The 16499-nt window shown below is 40.7% G+C and overlaps 1 protein-coding gene across 1 annotated transcript in view; it reads right to left on the minus strand.

The window, feature by feature from the left end:
* Positions 1–239: 239 nt before the first annotated feature.
* Positions 240–16499, minus strand: part of PGR (progesterone receptor) — a 42193-nt gene continuing 25933 nt past the window's right edge. Inside the window, exons 7-9 of the mRNA XM_064170471.1 lie at positions 12181–12311; positions 5536–5693; positions 240–3819 (exon numbers count right to left, since the gene is read on the minus strand). Coding sequence (XP_064026541.1) covers positions 3664–3819; positions 5536–5693; positions 12181–12311 — 445 coding nt within the window. The 3' untranslated portion in view covers positions 240–3663. The remainder of the gene's footprint in view (positions 3820–5535; positions 5694–12180; positions 12312–16499) is intronic.

Below are 16499 nucleotides of genomic sequence, written 5' to 3' on the forward strand. Positions count from 1 at the left end.
GGAAAATAAGTAAAACTATTAAGGTGTTAATGAAGCACTTACTTGTCACAAAATACAAACTGAACTCTCAGCTTGCCTGGATGGAACACAAGGGAACATGACTGCAGTGCATCCACAGCTTCTCAGACTGCATTTCCTGCTGTAGTAAACTAGCTGTTAACAAATACACATTCTCTCTTCCCTAAAGGCTGATCAAAACTGTTGATTCAATGAAGATCTTTAAAAACATGAGCCAAGTGTTTAATCTTGCATGTTTATTCAAGCAGAGCGGGTACAACTGCAAAGCAACTTGGTGTGAAAGAGCAAGACAGCTTGCCAGGACTAGAGGTGTCCCTTTGCACTGCATTGTCACAGCTCTCCCAACTCAGCTAGGCAGCCACATCCAGGCACTTAAGCTCCAAAACATTCTTCAAAAACTATCTATGTGATGTCTCTACAAAGACTTGACTAAGGACAGCAGAGCTCAAAGGCAACAGCTGACTTCAGAAGTTGGTTGGTTTGCTTCACTGAAGTACTAGCACAAGGCAATGTTAAAGGCCTTGGGTCAAAAATACCTAAACTGCACATAACAGGAGAGGCTTAGCTTCAGGCATAGCTCACACTACTCAGTGTAAAATGAAGAACTGTTTATGACAGCTCAGTCAAAAAGTCATGTCTGAAATCTACAGACTATTGTAAGCTTTCTGATTAGGACAACAGCTCTCATATCTTTCAAGTCTAAGCAGGCACATCATAAACATCAGAAACTAAAAACGCCCACCTGCCAAAACCTCCTACTTCCAGTGTGCAAAATACAACATAAGAAGCTCCAATGTTGTTATGCTTTGTTCAGTGTGTTGAGAAGCACTAACACCTGTTTTATTTGGACTTACTTGTAAAGTTCAGATAAAAAACAAAACCAAACAAAACCAAACAGAAAACCTCCTCAATCTTTAAGCAAATATGAATACAAATCAATTCAGACAAGTAGAAAGCCTTGTAGTCTCTAAAAACACAAAGAGCAAAGCTAGCTTGCTGGTGGCTCTCTGGACATTGCCACAGTGTTGAAAAGTCACAGTACCTGCGGTTTCTATAGGTCAGGAAGCAATCAAGTATTTTGATCAGTGTTCATTCTATCAGTGTAATCCAGAGCAAATGGTGGTGTCAAAATGGAACTTCAATCACATCATGAACACCAGACTTTTAAATTCATACAGCAGCCACACTTAGCCAAACTTTTACTGTCTTCTGTAGTGCATTTATCGTGGCCATGAAGCTCTGGGGATTTTTATTTCTGCTAGAAACCTTTAAGAAATACAATTTGGAAATGACTTTAAACTTTTGCTCTCTGTTCTCAAAAGATTTTTTTTTCTTCAGTTTTGCTGATGCCTTTGAGAAAAACATAGAGCGTGTCAGACCAATCTGCCATATTTATGGGACATGGCAGCTACTAACAAATTCTAGGGACTGAGTAAAAGGCAGATGTAGGCTGATTACAGCATTCCTAAGATACTGTCTGCTCTATTTTCTAATTTCAGAATTAGAACTCGTAGTTTTTAGTGTGGGAACTTTCTATTAGCATCTTCATCTAAACAGTGACACAGACATTCTGTTTATTCAATGGTAAATCATATGGCAACGATTAAGTTCCCAAAGAATGCATGAAAATATTTGCTGTTACACAGAAGTGGAATGGTTGAAATGGACTTCTTTTACTAAGCTCCACAATTACTGAATGCAAATACAAAGACAAGTAATGAGAACAAAACTTTGATATGTAGAAATACAGAATTTTGTGCTATTTATTAAAACATGATTGCTTTAAGGATCACAGTTAAAAGTCAGACTGTACTGAATACCAAAGAAATTGTCTCTGGGCAGTCAGCAATTACAAACCTAACCAACTAACACAGAAGTCTGATCACACCGTTTCACCCAGGGCCACATCTTTGCTCCAGCTTGTTTGCATGACTAAGTGGGAATCTCAGAAACGTTTTTATCCCCGTTTGTAATGCAGCTTCTCCTTGATTGGCTTTGTGAAATGATAACTAGTTGCCTTTAGTTTACAAGCTGTCCACGTTTTTTTTTTCCAAGAATCAGGACATATTTTTTTATGAACAAGTAACTTTTCCTGAGGGGGCTACTGAAGTTATGTCCTATAGGCATTTGTGCACATGACGAGGATATCTATACAGACCAAGCTACACACACCATCAACAGTGTGCTAGCATGTGACTGATGGATGTATACAACATGTGATGATGGATGCATACATGTGATGGATGCATACAACATGTAATGATAGATGCATAGAGCATGTGATGATGGATGCATACCACATGTAACAGATACAAAAAGCATATGGCCAACAAGTACCCCACAAAGAACCATTTGCTACGTTGCTAGAGAATCTGAAGATCGTTTTTAGCGACTGTCAAAACCTGTTGCATTTTAATACATTCCTCACAGGCTCCATCCAGTTCTCTGTGGTTTGAATATATCAACAGTTTACTGCCTTAAGTGCATGAGTTGCTTCATATCCATATCAGATGAACAAACATCATTACAATTTTTCAGTCTTCTTAGATGTATAAAGCTAATTTAGTCCAATTCCTCTGTTATAGTTACCCCAATCATAATGGCAAGCCTTTAAAGTATAAAATATGCAGTTCCACCAAATAGTACTGAAATGAGCTTGTTGTGTATCAAAATGTCTGTAGTCATATTTTCCATTTCTTTTTGCAGTTAATCTCACTACAATTTGATGTTAATGGCTATTTGAGTATTCAGCATTGGAATTGAAAGAGTTCAGATTAGTAAGAGCTGCAGTCAATGAAAACATCTCTATTTAAAGCCTCTGAAATACAGAACTTTAAAGTTGACTAAAGTAGCTAAGTGGTTTAGCTTTCATAATTGCTGGACTTTTAAGGAAAATAAGAAAAAACAAAGCTGTGTAGGTCTGCATGCACATTTCTGATGGTGTAATGTACACTGACATTTTCCTAAGCTTTCCCACTTCAGAAGGAGAGCTGCCCCAAAGAGTGCAGGGAACAGGAGGCTCAACTCAAGATTTTCAATGCAGTATGAGCACAGGCGCAAGTATGAATGCATATTTAGTGGCTAGCACTTCCATTACTCAGGAAGGTATTGCAGTGACATCTACTTCATTCTAGACAGCTGACTTTGAAAGGATATTTCTGTGAGGCAGATGAGTTAATAAAAAGTAAAATATCCATGAGAAAAAGTGGGCAATATTTATTTTAATTCCTCAAAAATCTTGTGTTACACACACGCCCACAGGTATCCATGCACACAACGTACTGACGTAAAAAGTTTACACCATGTCATATCAGAGCATGTAATATGCAAGAAAAATGTATAACTGGTCTTAGAATCTGAAAACTCCATCCACTGTCATTCTTATGCGTACCTAAAAAGCAGCCTAGCTGAGTCTCCAAAACATTTCTTATGACTATTGTGATTTTTTTTGCAGCTAAGGAATCAGGAACTCACAATATGTACACCAAGCTTAAATGGCTTGTGTATGTTACAAGTATAAAGCAGCAGGCAGGGCAAGTATGACAAATATACTGAAGTCTTGACATTGCAAAATCTTGACCAAAATAAACAAACAAACAAAAAGAATGACCCAGAAATCATCTCTATGATAAGAGAAATGACATTTCACTTTTTGTGAAAGAGGAGAGGTTTCACCATCCCTGCCAGAATCTTGGGTAGCTGGGCAGCAATCACCTCTGACATCATCTCAGGGAATTCAACACTCAGTGCACGGGACTGGAGAAATGTGTTCAGACAGAAGAGATGGAGCTGTTTCACTAGCTGGATTTAATAAAACACAAACATGATAAATCAGGCTAACAGTAATGCAGCCAGAAAAACACGCTGTCAATCACTTATTTCATACAACAGCTGACATCATTATATGCTTTCCTTTATCATTACTTGAATCAATAATGAGACTCTTTGTCATTCCCTACTAAAATATCCTCCCATGGCAAAAATCCTAAACATAGCTCAATAGCATGTCATATAAAAGAACTGCCTCGTTAATGTTATAAAGTAGTATCATTCTCACTTGTGGCATAGACCATGAACAATGACAAAGACCAAACAAGTATTCAACCTTCCCTTTTGTCCTTATGTTCAGCCACTTTAACTGAGCTCCAGGGAAAGGTTTAGCACTGACAGACCCCAACGGTGACTGCAGTCTAACCACTGCAGTCTAACCACCAGTAAATTCTTAAAATCAAGCTCCACATCCTTCCTTCAAAATTTTCTCTTGACTACCTTCACGTGTAAGGATGCTTCCAATACTTGTGCTGTTCTCCTTTTGATAGTATCTGAGGTGATGTAATAGCCAAATGGTGAATGTGTTGGTTGCAGATAACAGAAAGGAATAAGGAGGTTTCTGTACTGGATCAAAATATTTCAGACCACCTGGTGAACCTCATAACTATTAATGTCGTTAACCTCTCCTGCAAAAGGGCTCTTGAAAGCTCAAAGTTGTGGTTTGTTTGTTGTTTCTTTTCTCTCATCATAAGGAGGAATTAGTGACAATGAGATTTTTTTAGTTTAATAGATTTATTCCCAAATAACTAATCTAAAATGCAGATTAGCCAAGTTCAGAAGAATGCAAATATACAAAGACTCCATCCTACCCTGAACTCCTTGTGAGTTCCTAACAATCAGCACTGAACTCAAAAGACCATTCCTGGATTGATGATCTTAGAGATCTTTTCCAATCCTAATGAGTCTATGATTCCCTGATTCTAAACTACCTTGGTGCCACTCCCCCAGCACTTATTAAAACCATCGTTTTACTTGCTTTCTGTTAATTCTGCTTTCTGTTTCTCTTTCTTGCAGAGATACACAAGCCACTACAAAATAATATTCACATGGGCAAAGGTTTGTACAAAATGTCATTTCTCATTTTTAATGGATGTCAAGCTGATAGGATACAGGCTGGATTCTCAGAGGTATGAAAAGCATTCAGCTGCATCTTTTAAGACACATGAATCTCTGTGACATCATCACTAGAGTCCTTCAAGATTACTCAGTTCCCAAATACAAAGAGATTCTGAGAAAATGGCATGGAATATCCACAGAAAGGTAGTTGAATTAAGGTTGCAAACCCAGTCTTGGCTGTTTCTCTCTGATTTTTGTTAGCCTGACTTTGCCAGCTGAATTGCCTGTTCTTTGTATTACTTAACTACCTCCATGAACACACATACACAGGCACACACGTGCATGCCAACCCCTACCAAAAAGTGTAACTGTACCAGCTATGTTATAGTAAAACTGAAACAAAATGGTAGCATTCAAATGCATGTTTCTCAAATGCTTAAATCTTGTATGCATCAGGTACTGATGGCAAATGCTTAACTATCTATTCAAACACACACATTCAAGGAAAAATGTGGAGTGTCTCTTTTGTTCTTTAACAATGTTGACTGGGCACCTTTCATAGAATTTCTGTTAAAGAAACACTAGATCCTTCTCACATAAAAAGCAAAATGCATTAACAGGTAAACTTACATCGTGCATGGAATCCATCAGTTTTGTAAGTTGATAGAAACGTTGTGAATTGGCCACAACACCTTTCTGGCGCAAACCAATTGCCTTCACCAGTTCTCTAATGTAGCTCGTTCTCATCTCATCAAATTGGCTTTGACTTCTGAGACCTTCCAAAGGAACTAAAAAGAAAATAGCATTTGTGTTGCAATTTATTCTGAAGATGACGAGAAGAATCTGAGGTACAGGAATCACAGACTCACACAGAATCCAAGAATTAATCAGGATGGAAAAAATCTTCAAGATCATCAAGTCCCACCCATCACTTAACACCTTCTGATTAACTAAACTACGGCACTAAGTGCCTCATCCAGCCTCTTTTTAAACACCTTTTCAGCCACAGCTTGATCATCTTCACATTACACCCAGAAAATGCAAAATGTTTGAAGTAAAAACAGGCTGTGCAGTGCAATTTGTTATCAGACACCAGGTACTATTCTCTATTTAATAGCTACCCCAGAAAAAGATGATGCAATTAGTTAAAAGGATATACTAGCAACAAGCAGTCACATTTTTGAGAATTAAAAGGATATAGCAGCAAGAATCAGTCAATTTTAATAATCACTGATGTCTAGAAACGCCATAGGCTTCAGCTATACTTGTCTGCTGAAAAGAAGATAGCTGAGACCCACTCCTGTCCTTGAGGAAAGACACTACTGGCTGGCAAGTTGTGCTGGGGAAAGTATAGGTTGGATGTTAGGAGGAAGTTCTTCACAGAGAGAGTGATTGGCATTGGAATGGGCTGCCCAGGGAGGTGGTGGAGGCACTGTCCCTGGAGCTCTTCAAGAAAAGACTGGATGAGGCACTTAGTGCCATGGTCTAGTTGACTGGATAGGGCAGGGGGATAGGTTGGACTGGATGATCTTGGAGGTCTCTTCCAACCTGATTGATTCTATGATTCTGTGACACTTCTCTCTTCACAGCAGGTTAACATCATGTTAGAGGGAACTAGATTGAAGTGCTTTAAAAGAGGGTCTGGGAATGAACTAACAACTCCAGTGATGTAGACAGAAAAGCATTCAGAGCCCAGGCCTCCTCTTTGGAACTCTTTCTCTTAACTGAATAGATGCACTATCAGAGATTTAAATGTGAACAAGTTTTAGAGAAATCAACAGTCTTAATGGTCATCTGCTAGTACTGAAATCAGAACACGGCAAGAACACTGAGAAAGGAAGCTGTTGGTGGCTGCAAATGACAGCCATATATTATCACTGATTATACATGTTGTCACCTCCAGGGACAGTGACTCCACCACCTCCCTGGGCAGCCCATTCCAATGGCAAATCACTCTCTCTGGCAACAACTTCCTCCTAACATCCAGCCTAGACCTCCCCCAGCACAACTTGAGACTGTGTCCCCTTGTTCTTGGAGCTTTCATTTCATCCTCTCATTTTTTTTATGGCTTTGCAAGTTTACTTCAAAGACAAGTGTCTAAACACTGAGCTGGGCTATGAAAGTCAGGGTCTGACTCCTAACTAAAACAATTCAAACAGAAAGGTAGAAAATAAAACCTGACTGCTTCCACAGAAAGCAAGTTTATATATAACACCATACCTAAGAACAGTTCATCTTTTATGGATGCCATGTTAGCTTTCTTTTGGCAGATGATGGAGATGAAATGCTAGATGAGAGGTTTGACTCAGTATGGCCGCTCAAGTCCAGACAGACAAAGGAGGTTTCTGAAAGTGTGCCTGTCACTCCTACCTCAAGAGTCTGAATTGAAGGGACAAGTTCTGGTTTGTGGAAAATGCAACACACTTGGAAGTACTACAGGCAGGAATACTCACATGGGGAGAACTTACACTATGGAAAAAGGATTGTTTAATTTTTGAAGCCTAGGTGGCTCCTGGTACCTCTTAATCATAGATTTACAGACCAACATGGAATCTTCTTCATACAAATGACATTCTGAGGCAATTTGGCATTAGGTAGATGCTATTCTTGAGTTATGTCTCTAAATCACCAATTAAGTTCTTACATTTCTATGAATTAAGGTAAAAGATCTCTTCCAGGAATGAATGACTTTTTCCCTAGAATTCTGATAAAGCTTGGTCACATCCCCATTTCACCACAAAAAGTTCCACTAAGCTATTCGAGTAAGAATGACAAAGTCTTACAAGCACAAACACAACTTCAAACACAGCTAGCTGAAATGTTCCTTCCCCCTGAACATATTTAACCAATATGAAGCTTCTATTCAGCAGCAAGAGTGCAGCCAAAACCTTGTTTTGGTGAGAAGGATTAGATCACAGGCTGTGAAAAGAAAAACAGAATGATGTCTAGTTCACTCACAGGCTTGCTGAGATGTATAAGAACAAGAATCCAAACATAGATAAGGGAGTCTCTACTGCTTCTTCTGCTGGGAAGCTTGGGGCTGCATTTTTTTTTTTTGCTCTCTCTAGCCTCTCTGTCGTCTCTCTGATTAATCCACTTTGCTTCCTAACCCCCTGACTGAACCTCCATTCTTCCTTGGGACTGGGGAAAGGTTGAGAGGGGTAGGGGAAGGTGGAAGGGCAGTCAGGAGCCCCTCCTGGAGGACTCAGGTTTCTGGGAGGGGAGTTGTGTTTCTGTATTACCTTTTACCTTGTATATTTCTGTCTATAACTGTATATACTGTAAATATCTGCTTGTATATTGTGCCAGCTGTAAATATAAGCTTCATTCAATTTCCAGAGCCAGCTGAGTCTAGTCTGTGTGGTTTCCAAAGTGGGGGGGGGGAGGGCAGGGAACACCCAAACCATCACACAGTTGCAGAAAATAAAAATCTTGGTCTGCTTTTTGCAAAGACTAGTTCTGCTCTCATGAAAGCATGTCACAAGTGCAGCATGAAGAAAATGTCTCAGCCAAAGCAAACTCAATGGAAAAACTGTAAAATCAAAACAATATTAAAACTCAGGCTGGGAGGTCCATTCAGCATTAGATATGTACTGACAGTGACATTTACTTATGTTTAATATAAACTTCTGTTTCCTAAATATCCTGTAGGGAGGTGTTCAAGACTGGATGAGGCATTTAGTGCCATGGTCTAGATGACTGGATAGGGCTGGGTGCTAGGTTGGACTGGATGATCTTGGAGGTCTCTTCCAACCTGGTTGATTCTACGATTCTAATCTAAATAATAAATCAGACAGAAGACATAATGAGAGACTAAAATTCAGACTTGATTTACTGTTAGTATATGAAAGCTTGAAATGGCCATACTTCCACATTTGGAGAGGGTTAAGATGAATACCATGACTAAAAATAAAGGCAGTCTTAAAAACCACTTTATATTAACAGTGAGGTTATAGGGCTTTTTGAAAATACTTTCACAGAGTTACACTTATACAGTCCCAAATGTTTACTAAATGTCTCAGCAACAACACTTAGGTGTGTTCCTATTCCCAAAGATATGACATACTTTCTTTTTTTTTCTCCAATGATTTATTGTATATATATAAATATATCATCTTATAAATCAGTTTCTGAGCACCATGCATTTGATAAAGAATATCTTGATGAATGCCGTTAAATTGATGCACCTGTACATTAGAAGGACTGGATCACTGCAATCTGTTTTTGAATCTGATTTGAACTTTCTAGGACACAAATGGAGAGCTGGAATCAGTGGGATGAGATTTAACAAGGCCAAGTGCAGGATTCTGCACGTTGGCCACAACAACCCCAAGCAGCGCTACAGGCTGGGGACTGAGTGGCTGGAGAGCAGCCAGGAAGAAAGGGACCGGGGGGTACTGAAGATGAGCCAGCAGTGTGCCCAGGTGGCCAAGAGAGCCAATGGCTTCCTGGCCTGCATTAGGAACAGTGTGGCCAGTAGGACGAGGGAGGTTATTCTTCCCCTGTACTCAGCACTGGTCAGGACACACCTTCAGTACTGTGTCCAGTTCTGGGCTCCTCAATTCAAGAGAAATGTTGAGGTGCTGGAACATGTCCAGAGAAGGGCGACAAAGCTGGTGAGGGGCCTGGAACACAAATCTTATGAGGAGAGGCTGAGGGAGCTGGGGTTGTTTAGCCTGGAGGAGGCTCAGGGGTGACCTCATTGCTGTCTACAACTACCCGAAGGGAGGTTGTAGCCAGGTGGGGGTTGGCCTCTTCTCCCAGGCAACCAGCAATAGAACAAGGCGGGACAGCCTCAGGTTGTGCTGGGGGAAATGTAGGCTGGATGTTAGGAGGAAGTTCTTCACGGAGAGAGTGATTGGCATTGGAATGGGCTGCCCAGGGAGGTGGTGGAGGCATCGTCCCTGGAGGTGTTGAAGCAAAGCCTGGATGAGGCACTTAGTGCCATGATCTAGTTGACTGGCTAGGGCTGGGTGCTAGGTTGGCCTGGATGATCTTGGAGTTCTCTTCCAACCTGGTTGATTCTGTGATTCTATGAAATAGCATAATGTAACTAAATGTCACTGAAATTTAAAGCTTCTCTCTAAGGAGTTCATTTGTGAGAGAAACAAGGTGAAAAATATTCAAAATATGAATATATTCTAATTACAATGAAGCAACTGGTGGTACAGAAACCTAATCCGTGCTCTCTTCCCTCATCTCTGAGAAGACTGTGTTAGTCTTTGGTCCTCTCCTTCTGAGTGTCCTGAAGGACATCCAGAAGTGAGGGAATTAGTGCCATGGTCTAGTTGACGGGATAGGGCTGGGTGAGAGGGTGGACTAGATGATTTTGGAGGTCTTTTCCAACCTGGTTGATTCTATATCTAAGAGGAAATGCTGTCCATGTTATTTTTACTGCTTTAGCAGAGTATAAGATGTTTTGCTATTATTTTAGTAGTTTTTATTTCATAGGACTTAAATTTAATCATTCCTATTTGTGCTTTCCTGACATCAAGGGCTTTTTAAGCACAATCTTTTGCAAACACCAGCCAAATACAGCTTAAGAGGGAATAAATTTTAGTTCCTTATCTTTTACTGAAATTTTGTACAACCAACAAGCAGGTCATGGAGGATTTACAAATCTCTCATTCAGCTTCCCAAGTGTGCAGAGAACCAAACTTCAACATACTTTCAATTCTATTTCTCAGAGGTGTTTACTCTCATTGCTAACAGCACCAGTACCATTTAAAAGCTTTCTGCTTGAGGACTTGTAACTAACAATTAAGGCCTCAACAGATGTCCATTTTAGCATTTTAGAAAGGATTTTGGAGTATATATTCAGCAACTCTGGATGCCATCCAGAGGGATTTGGACAGGCTTGCGAAGTGGACCCAAGCCAACCTCATGAAGTTCAACAAGGCCAAGTGCAAGGTCCTACACTTGGGTCAGGATAATCCCAAGTACAAATATAAGCTGGGCAAGGAGCAGCTTGTGAGCAATCTCAAGCAGAAGGACCTGGGGGCTTCAGCTGATGAAAAACTCAACATGAGTTGGCAATGTGCACTTGCAGCCCAGGAGGCCCACTGCCTTCTGGGCTGCTTCAAAAGAATTGTGGCCAGCGGGACAAGGGAGGCAATTCCACCCCTCTGCTTTGCTCTTGTGAGACTCCACCTAGAGCACCATGTCCAGTACTGGTACCTCCAGCATAAGAGGGATGTGGAGCTGCTGGGGCAGGTCCAGAGGAGTGCCATGAAGGTGCTGAAGCACCTGCCCTAGGGGGGGCAGCCTATGAGAGTTGGAGATGTTTAGCCTGAAGGAGGCTCCAGGGAGACCTTACAGCCTACAAGAAAGGTGGGAAAGGATTTTTTACAAGGGTTTGTAGTAATAGGATGAGAGGGAATGGACAGAAGCTTGAGGAGGGTAGATTTAGACTGCATATTGGGAAGAAATTCTTTACTGTAAGGGTGGTGAGACACTGGAACAGGTTGCCCAGGGAGGTCATGAATGCCTCCCTCCCTAGTGGTGTTTGAGGCCTGGCTGGGCAAGGCCTTGAGCAACCTGGTGATGTCCCTTTGCATGGCACATGGATGGAGCTAGATAACCTTTAAAGTCCCTTCCAACCCAAACCATTCTATGCTTTTATAACTACCACATTTCTCATTTGAAGTGTAAAGTGACTGCATGTTGTAGGGTTTAAAAGATGTGTAAGACTAAAAGTCATCACAGATTCTGCTCTAGAGAAACAAACCTCAGAAAAAACATTTCCTCTTGTTTATATCTGTGTTAAACTTAACCTGTTTATAACTACAAAAAGTTGAATAAATCTTAGTATTTGCCATGTCAAATATCCTAAATCTCTGAAGCAAACATGCATTAAGTTGTTGACCAAGACAAAACCCTCAGTTCTGACAATATATTAATTATTTTTCTTATAGATTTCTAATACTTCCAAGGTTTTTTTTTCTCCCTTTTTTTGTGTATGTCATTTAAGATGAAGAGCTTCTAGGCAGAAATACTTCACATTTGATTTGAAAATGTGAAATACACTACAGTTATATATCAAAAGGGATCCAACCCAGCCCCAGTGTCTTTACACAGAATAAAAGCAACAATAAATCACAAGTTATTTCTTCCTTATAAACACTAGAAAAAACATTTTTAGGTGTTGAAATACTAACATTCCTCCTGAAGAAGTTTCCACTTGTTAAGCCAAATAGCTTAGCAACTGTCAAGTTAAACAGCATGCTTCAAAACTCTATTACTAGTAATATATTACAAAGAAATAAAAGAACCTACTTGTGTTGAGAAGTAACAGTGCTTTCATACACAGGAACTCTTCTTGGCTAACTTGGAGTCTGACAAATTCCTGTGGGAGTTGCCACATGGACAGACACAGGGAATAGAATGATGATTCCTTCATCCTCTGTCTTACACCCAGAAAAGGTAAAGAAAAAATAAATTAAAAAACATGAAAATAAAGAATGGCTCTTGAATTGTTTGAAGAGAGTGCCTTGGTAGTAGTTCAACTGCCACATCACAGAACTAAAACAAGAGGTTATACACAAAAACAGTTGTGCTCAAGAGCTAACACTCCACTTTGGTTCTGAATTACAAACGAGAGAGGAACTTTCTGGAGATTCTTTTGAATACAGAGTGAATGAGCAGGGCAGTGGTTGTAGAAGAAAACCACTGATCAAGTCTGTACCATTTGTTGGTTTATTAATTGGTATAAAAAGACAATATATAAACGATTTCTCACTCTTTGATCCCTATGCCCTCTGCCTTCCACCACCTCCTCTGCTCCTCTGTGCATGACTGAGTACTAACTGAATATTAATACTTCCAGCCAGCACAGGTTTAGGAAGGGCAGGTCCTGTCTCATCAACCTGATCTCCTTTTATGATCAGGTTACCCGCCTGGTGAATGTGGGGAAGGCTGTGGATGTAGTCTACTTGGACTTCAGCAAAGCCTTTGACACTGTCTGCCACAAGAAGCTCCTAGCCAAGCTGGCAGCTCATGGCTTGGACAGATTCACTCTGTGCTGGATCAAGAACTGGCTGGATGGCAGAGCTCAGAGAGTGGTGGTGAATGGTGCCACATCCAGTTGGCAGCCAGTCACTAGTGGTGTTCCCCAAGGATCAGTGCTGGGCCCAGTCCTGTTCAATATCTTTATTGATGATCTGGACGAGGGCATTGAGTCCAGCATCAGTAAGTTTGCAGGTGACACCAAGCTAGGAGCAGGTGTTGATCTGTTGGAAGGTAGGAGAGCCCTGCAGAGGGACCTGGACAGGCTGGATGGGTGGGCAGAGGCCAATGGGATGAGATTTAACAAGTCCAAGTGCAGGGTTCTGCACTTTGGCCACAACAACCCCAAGCAGTGCTACAGGCTGGTAACAGAGTGGATAGAGAGCAGCCAGGAAGAAAGGGACCTGGGGGTATTGGTAGATAGTAGGCTGAAGATGAGCCAGCAGTGTGCCCAGGTGGCCAAGAGAGCCAATGGCATCCTGGCTTGCATCAGGAACAGTGTGGCCAGTAGGACAAGGGAGGTTATTTTTCCCCTGTACTCAGCACTGGTCAGGACACACCTTGAGTACTGTGTCCAGTTCTGGGCCCCTCAATTCAAGTGAGATGCTGAGGTGCTGGAGCATGTCCAGAGAAGGGCAACAAAGCTGGTGAGGGGCCTGGAACACAAACCCTGTGAGGAGAGGCTGAGGGAGGGTTGTTTAGCCTGGAGAAGAGGAGATTCAGAGGTGACCTCATTGCTGTCTACAACCACCTGAAGGGAGGCTTGCAGCCAGGTGGGGGTTGGTCTCTTCTCCCAGGCAACCAGCAACAGAACAAGGGGACACAGTCTCAAGTTGTGCCGGGGGAAGTATAGGCTGGATGTTAGGAGGAGGTTCTTGCCAGAGAGAGTGATTGGCATTGGAATGGGCTGCCCAGGGAGGTGCTGGAGTCACCGTACCTGGGGGTGCTCAAAAAAAGCCTGAATGAGGCACTTAGTGCCATGGTCCAGTTGACTGGCTAGGGCTGGGGGATAGGTTAGACTGAATGATCTTGGAGGTCTCTTCCAACCTGGTTGATTCTACGATTCTAACCTTGACTGACCAGGTAATACAAGAGCTTTGCTATTTTTCTATCTGGGGGGAGAGAAGAAGGTGGCATTGGCCCCTTATGGGCTTTCTTTCTCCAGGGGGAGATGACTGGATCTCTGTATTATTTCTAGATTGCAAATAATTGTATATAATTGCAAATACATGTAAATACATTTTGTATATATGATTGTAAACTTAGCTTGCGGTAAAATATAGCTTTATTATACTTCCAAACCATCTGAGCTAGTCTGGTGATTTCAATTTTACGTGGGGGGTAATTTCTCAACCCATCACAACAATTTTCTGACTTTTCTGTACTCACACAGTTAAATATATATACATATATATATAGTCAATATGCTGTTATTTTGGATGTATAATCTGTTACTGCTGCCCAGGGAAAAAAAACCTTGGAGACCATCAAACCCAAATTCCAACCACTAGAAAAGATAGGGGTTCATTAATTAAAAATATCCTCAGGATCAATATGAAGCTTTTTTTTTAATTTATTTTAGGAGGTTGATAATTTTTTTACATTCTCAGTAAAGACTTCAATGCACAAACCTGAAAGTGTATAGAAAGCTTGTCCTTAGGTTTTGCAAAAATGTCTGCATCAAAATCCTTTGTTCCAAGTCCAATGTACTGCTAACAGTAATATTACTGCTTTGTAGCCTTTTATGGCACTGAATAAACAGTTTAAAATGTTACTCATAAATACATGCAAAAAAGATTTCAAAGTAAACTTAAGTCATTAAGACAGCCTTTTCTAAACTCCAGTAGAAGTAAACAGAACAAATCATGCAAGAAAATATGTAACACTGTTTTGGTTTACTTTTCTCTTTGAGATTTTGGTATACTGAGCCCATTTTATTGCACGTATTTAACGGCAATGCAACAATAGCATTAAAATGTTACAAAGGTGTTTTCCAATCCAGATGAATTAGGTTACAACAATGATAAGATTACATTTTGCCCCTGCCCCTGCCTCTTATGAAGTCTGGATCTGCATTCCAACCTGACTGCAGATAGCACCCTGAACAAAAGATATTTTCCACTAGTAGAAAACGTTGCTCAATGCACTATTTAAGTGTTATGGCTATGTTAAATTAAAACTATTTCACCTTTGTTTAACATCTGATATCTTGTAGCAGCTTTTAAATGAGGTAAACATAGAACTTTTATCTAATAGATATCAATACACTGTTTGCTTCTATATCTATTTTCAATCTCCCTTTCTATTCCTTTCTGCTAATCTCTATTCCTAATTATTTTGTATGAAGAATACAGCAGCTTTTAGTATGTGTTTAAATCATAGAGTGGCTTAGGTTGGAAGGAATCTTAAGAGATCATCAACTCCAGCCTCCCTGCCAAAGGCAGAGATGCCTCAGACTGCACAATGTAAGTACCAATAAATTCTTGCAGGATCAGTCACAACATCTTTGTCAAACTAACACCCCTGTTGTCCTTGGTCTGAAATGGATGCTACCACACAAATCATTCCCAAGAAGCACTACAACTTGTTTGCTAAACAACAGATTGGCAGTGAAACAATCTTTGGCTTGTGGTTTCATGGTCATTTTGAAACAACTCATGTGTGTGGCCCCTGCAGAAGGAGTTCCCATGACCTCCTTCCGCCTCTAGGTGCTCATTTCTGGTACTCTGCCATTAGTGCCTGTTTTCCCACCTGAACTCAGATCAGGGATCTCCTGCACCTGAGAATTAAGAGATTTTTATGGGGTATTTCTCAAGTATGCAATGTTCTTGTCTTTTTGTGCAGTCAGATAGGGTGTGATCCAGCTTAAGTAAAAGAATGGGCATGCACAATCAGGACAGGGAGGCAAAAGGAGTTAAGCTTTTTGGCAGTGTTCAGAAGTTATCTTTGCTTAAAGCGATAATGGAAGTACAATCTTAGACATCATCACACAAGGAAGGTGCTTACATTTTATTGATCTAAAATCTAACTTATTTAGTGTGCCAGTTACTTCTCACATCTAACTCTTTGTAAGTTTTCCAACATGACTCTGATAAGGTGTTCTACAACCAAGGAATACTATGTTGTCAGTTCACCTCCCTTATTAATCCAGATGACCTTGAGCTACAAATAAGAAGTTGTCTATGAAGGATTATAATCAGGGCTCCTACATCTCAGCCCTGTTCTGGAGGACAGTACTTAAGGTCTTCTTCGCAAGGGGGCAGCAGTGGTCTTCACGCAGGGTAATACCCAAGACAAACCATTACTGCCTAAAGCCATTTCACTGTTTCTTCTGAATGCAGCCATGAGACATATTACAGACTATGCTGGGATGGAACATACTTAGGAGTTCTCTCAGTCTCAGCCCTTCTAAGTGTTTCAGTATGGACAGCATAATTAATACACATGGGAGAGGAAAGAATTCATTACTCCGTAACCTCACAATGATTTACAGTCCTCTTGAAATGAAAAGGTCAGGAGCTGCACAGCCTGCTCTAAAGAGTATTTTCTATGAAGAACTTCATTGGCAAAAGCTTGCATGCCTGTGGATT

This window comes from Pogoniulus pusillus, chromosome 3, assembly GCF_015220805.1.
Source record: "Pogoniulus pusillus isolate bPogPus1 chromosome 3, bPogPus1.pri, whole genome shotgun sequence".
Classification (NCBI taxonomy): Eukaryota; Metazoa; Chordata; class Aves; order Piciformes; family Lybiidae; genus Pogoniulus; species Pogoniulus pusillus.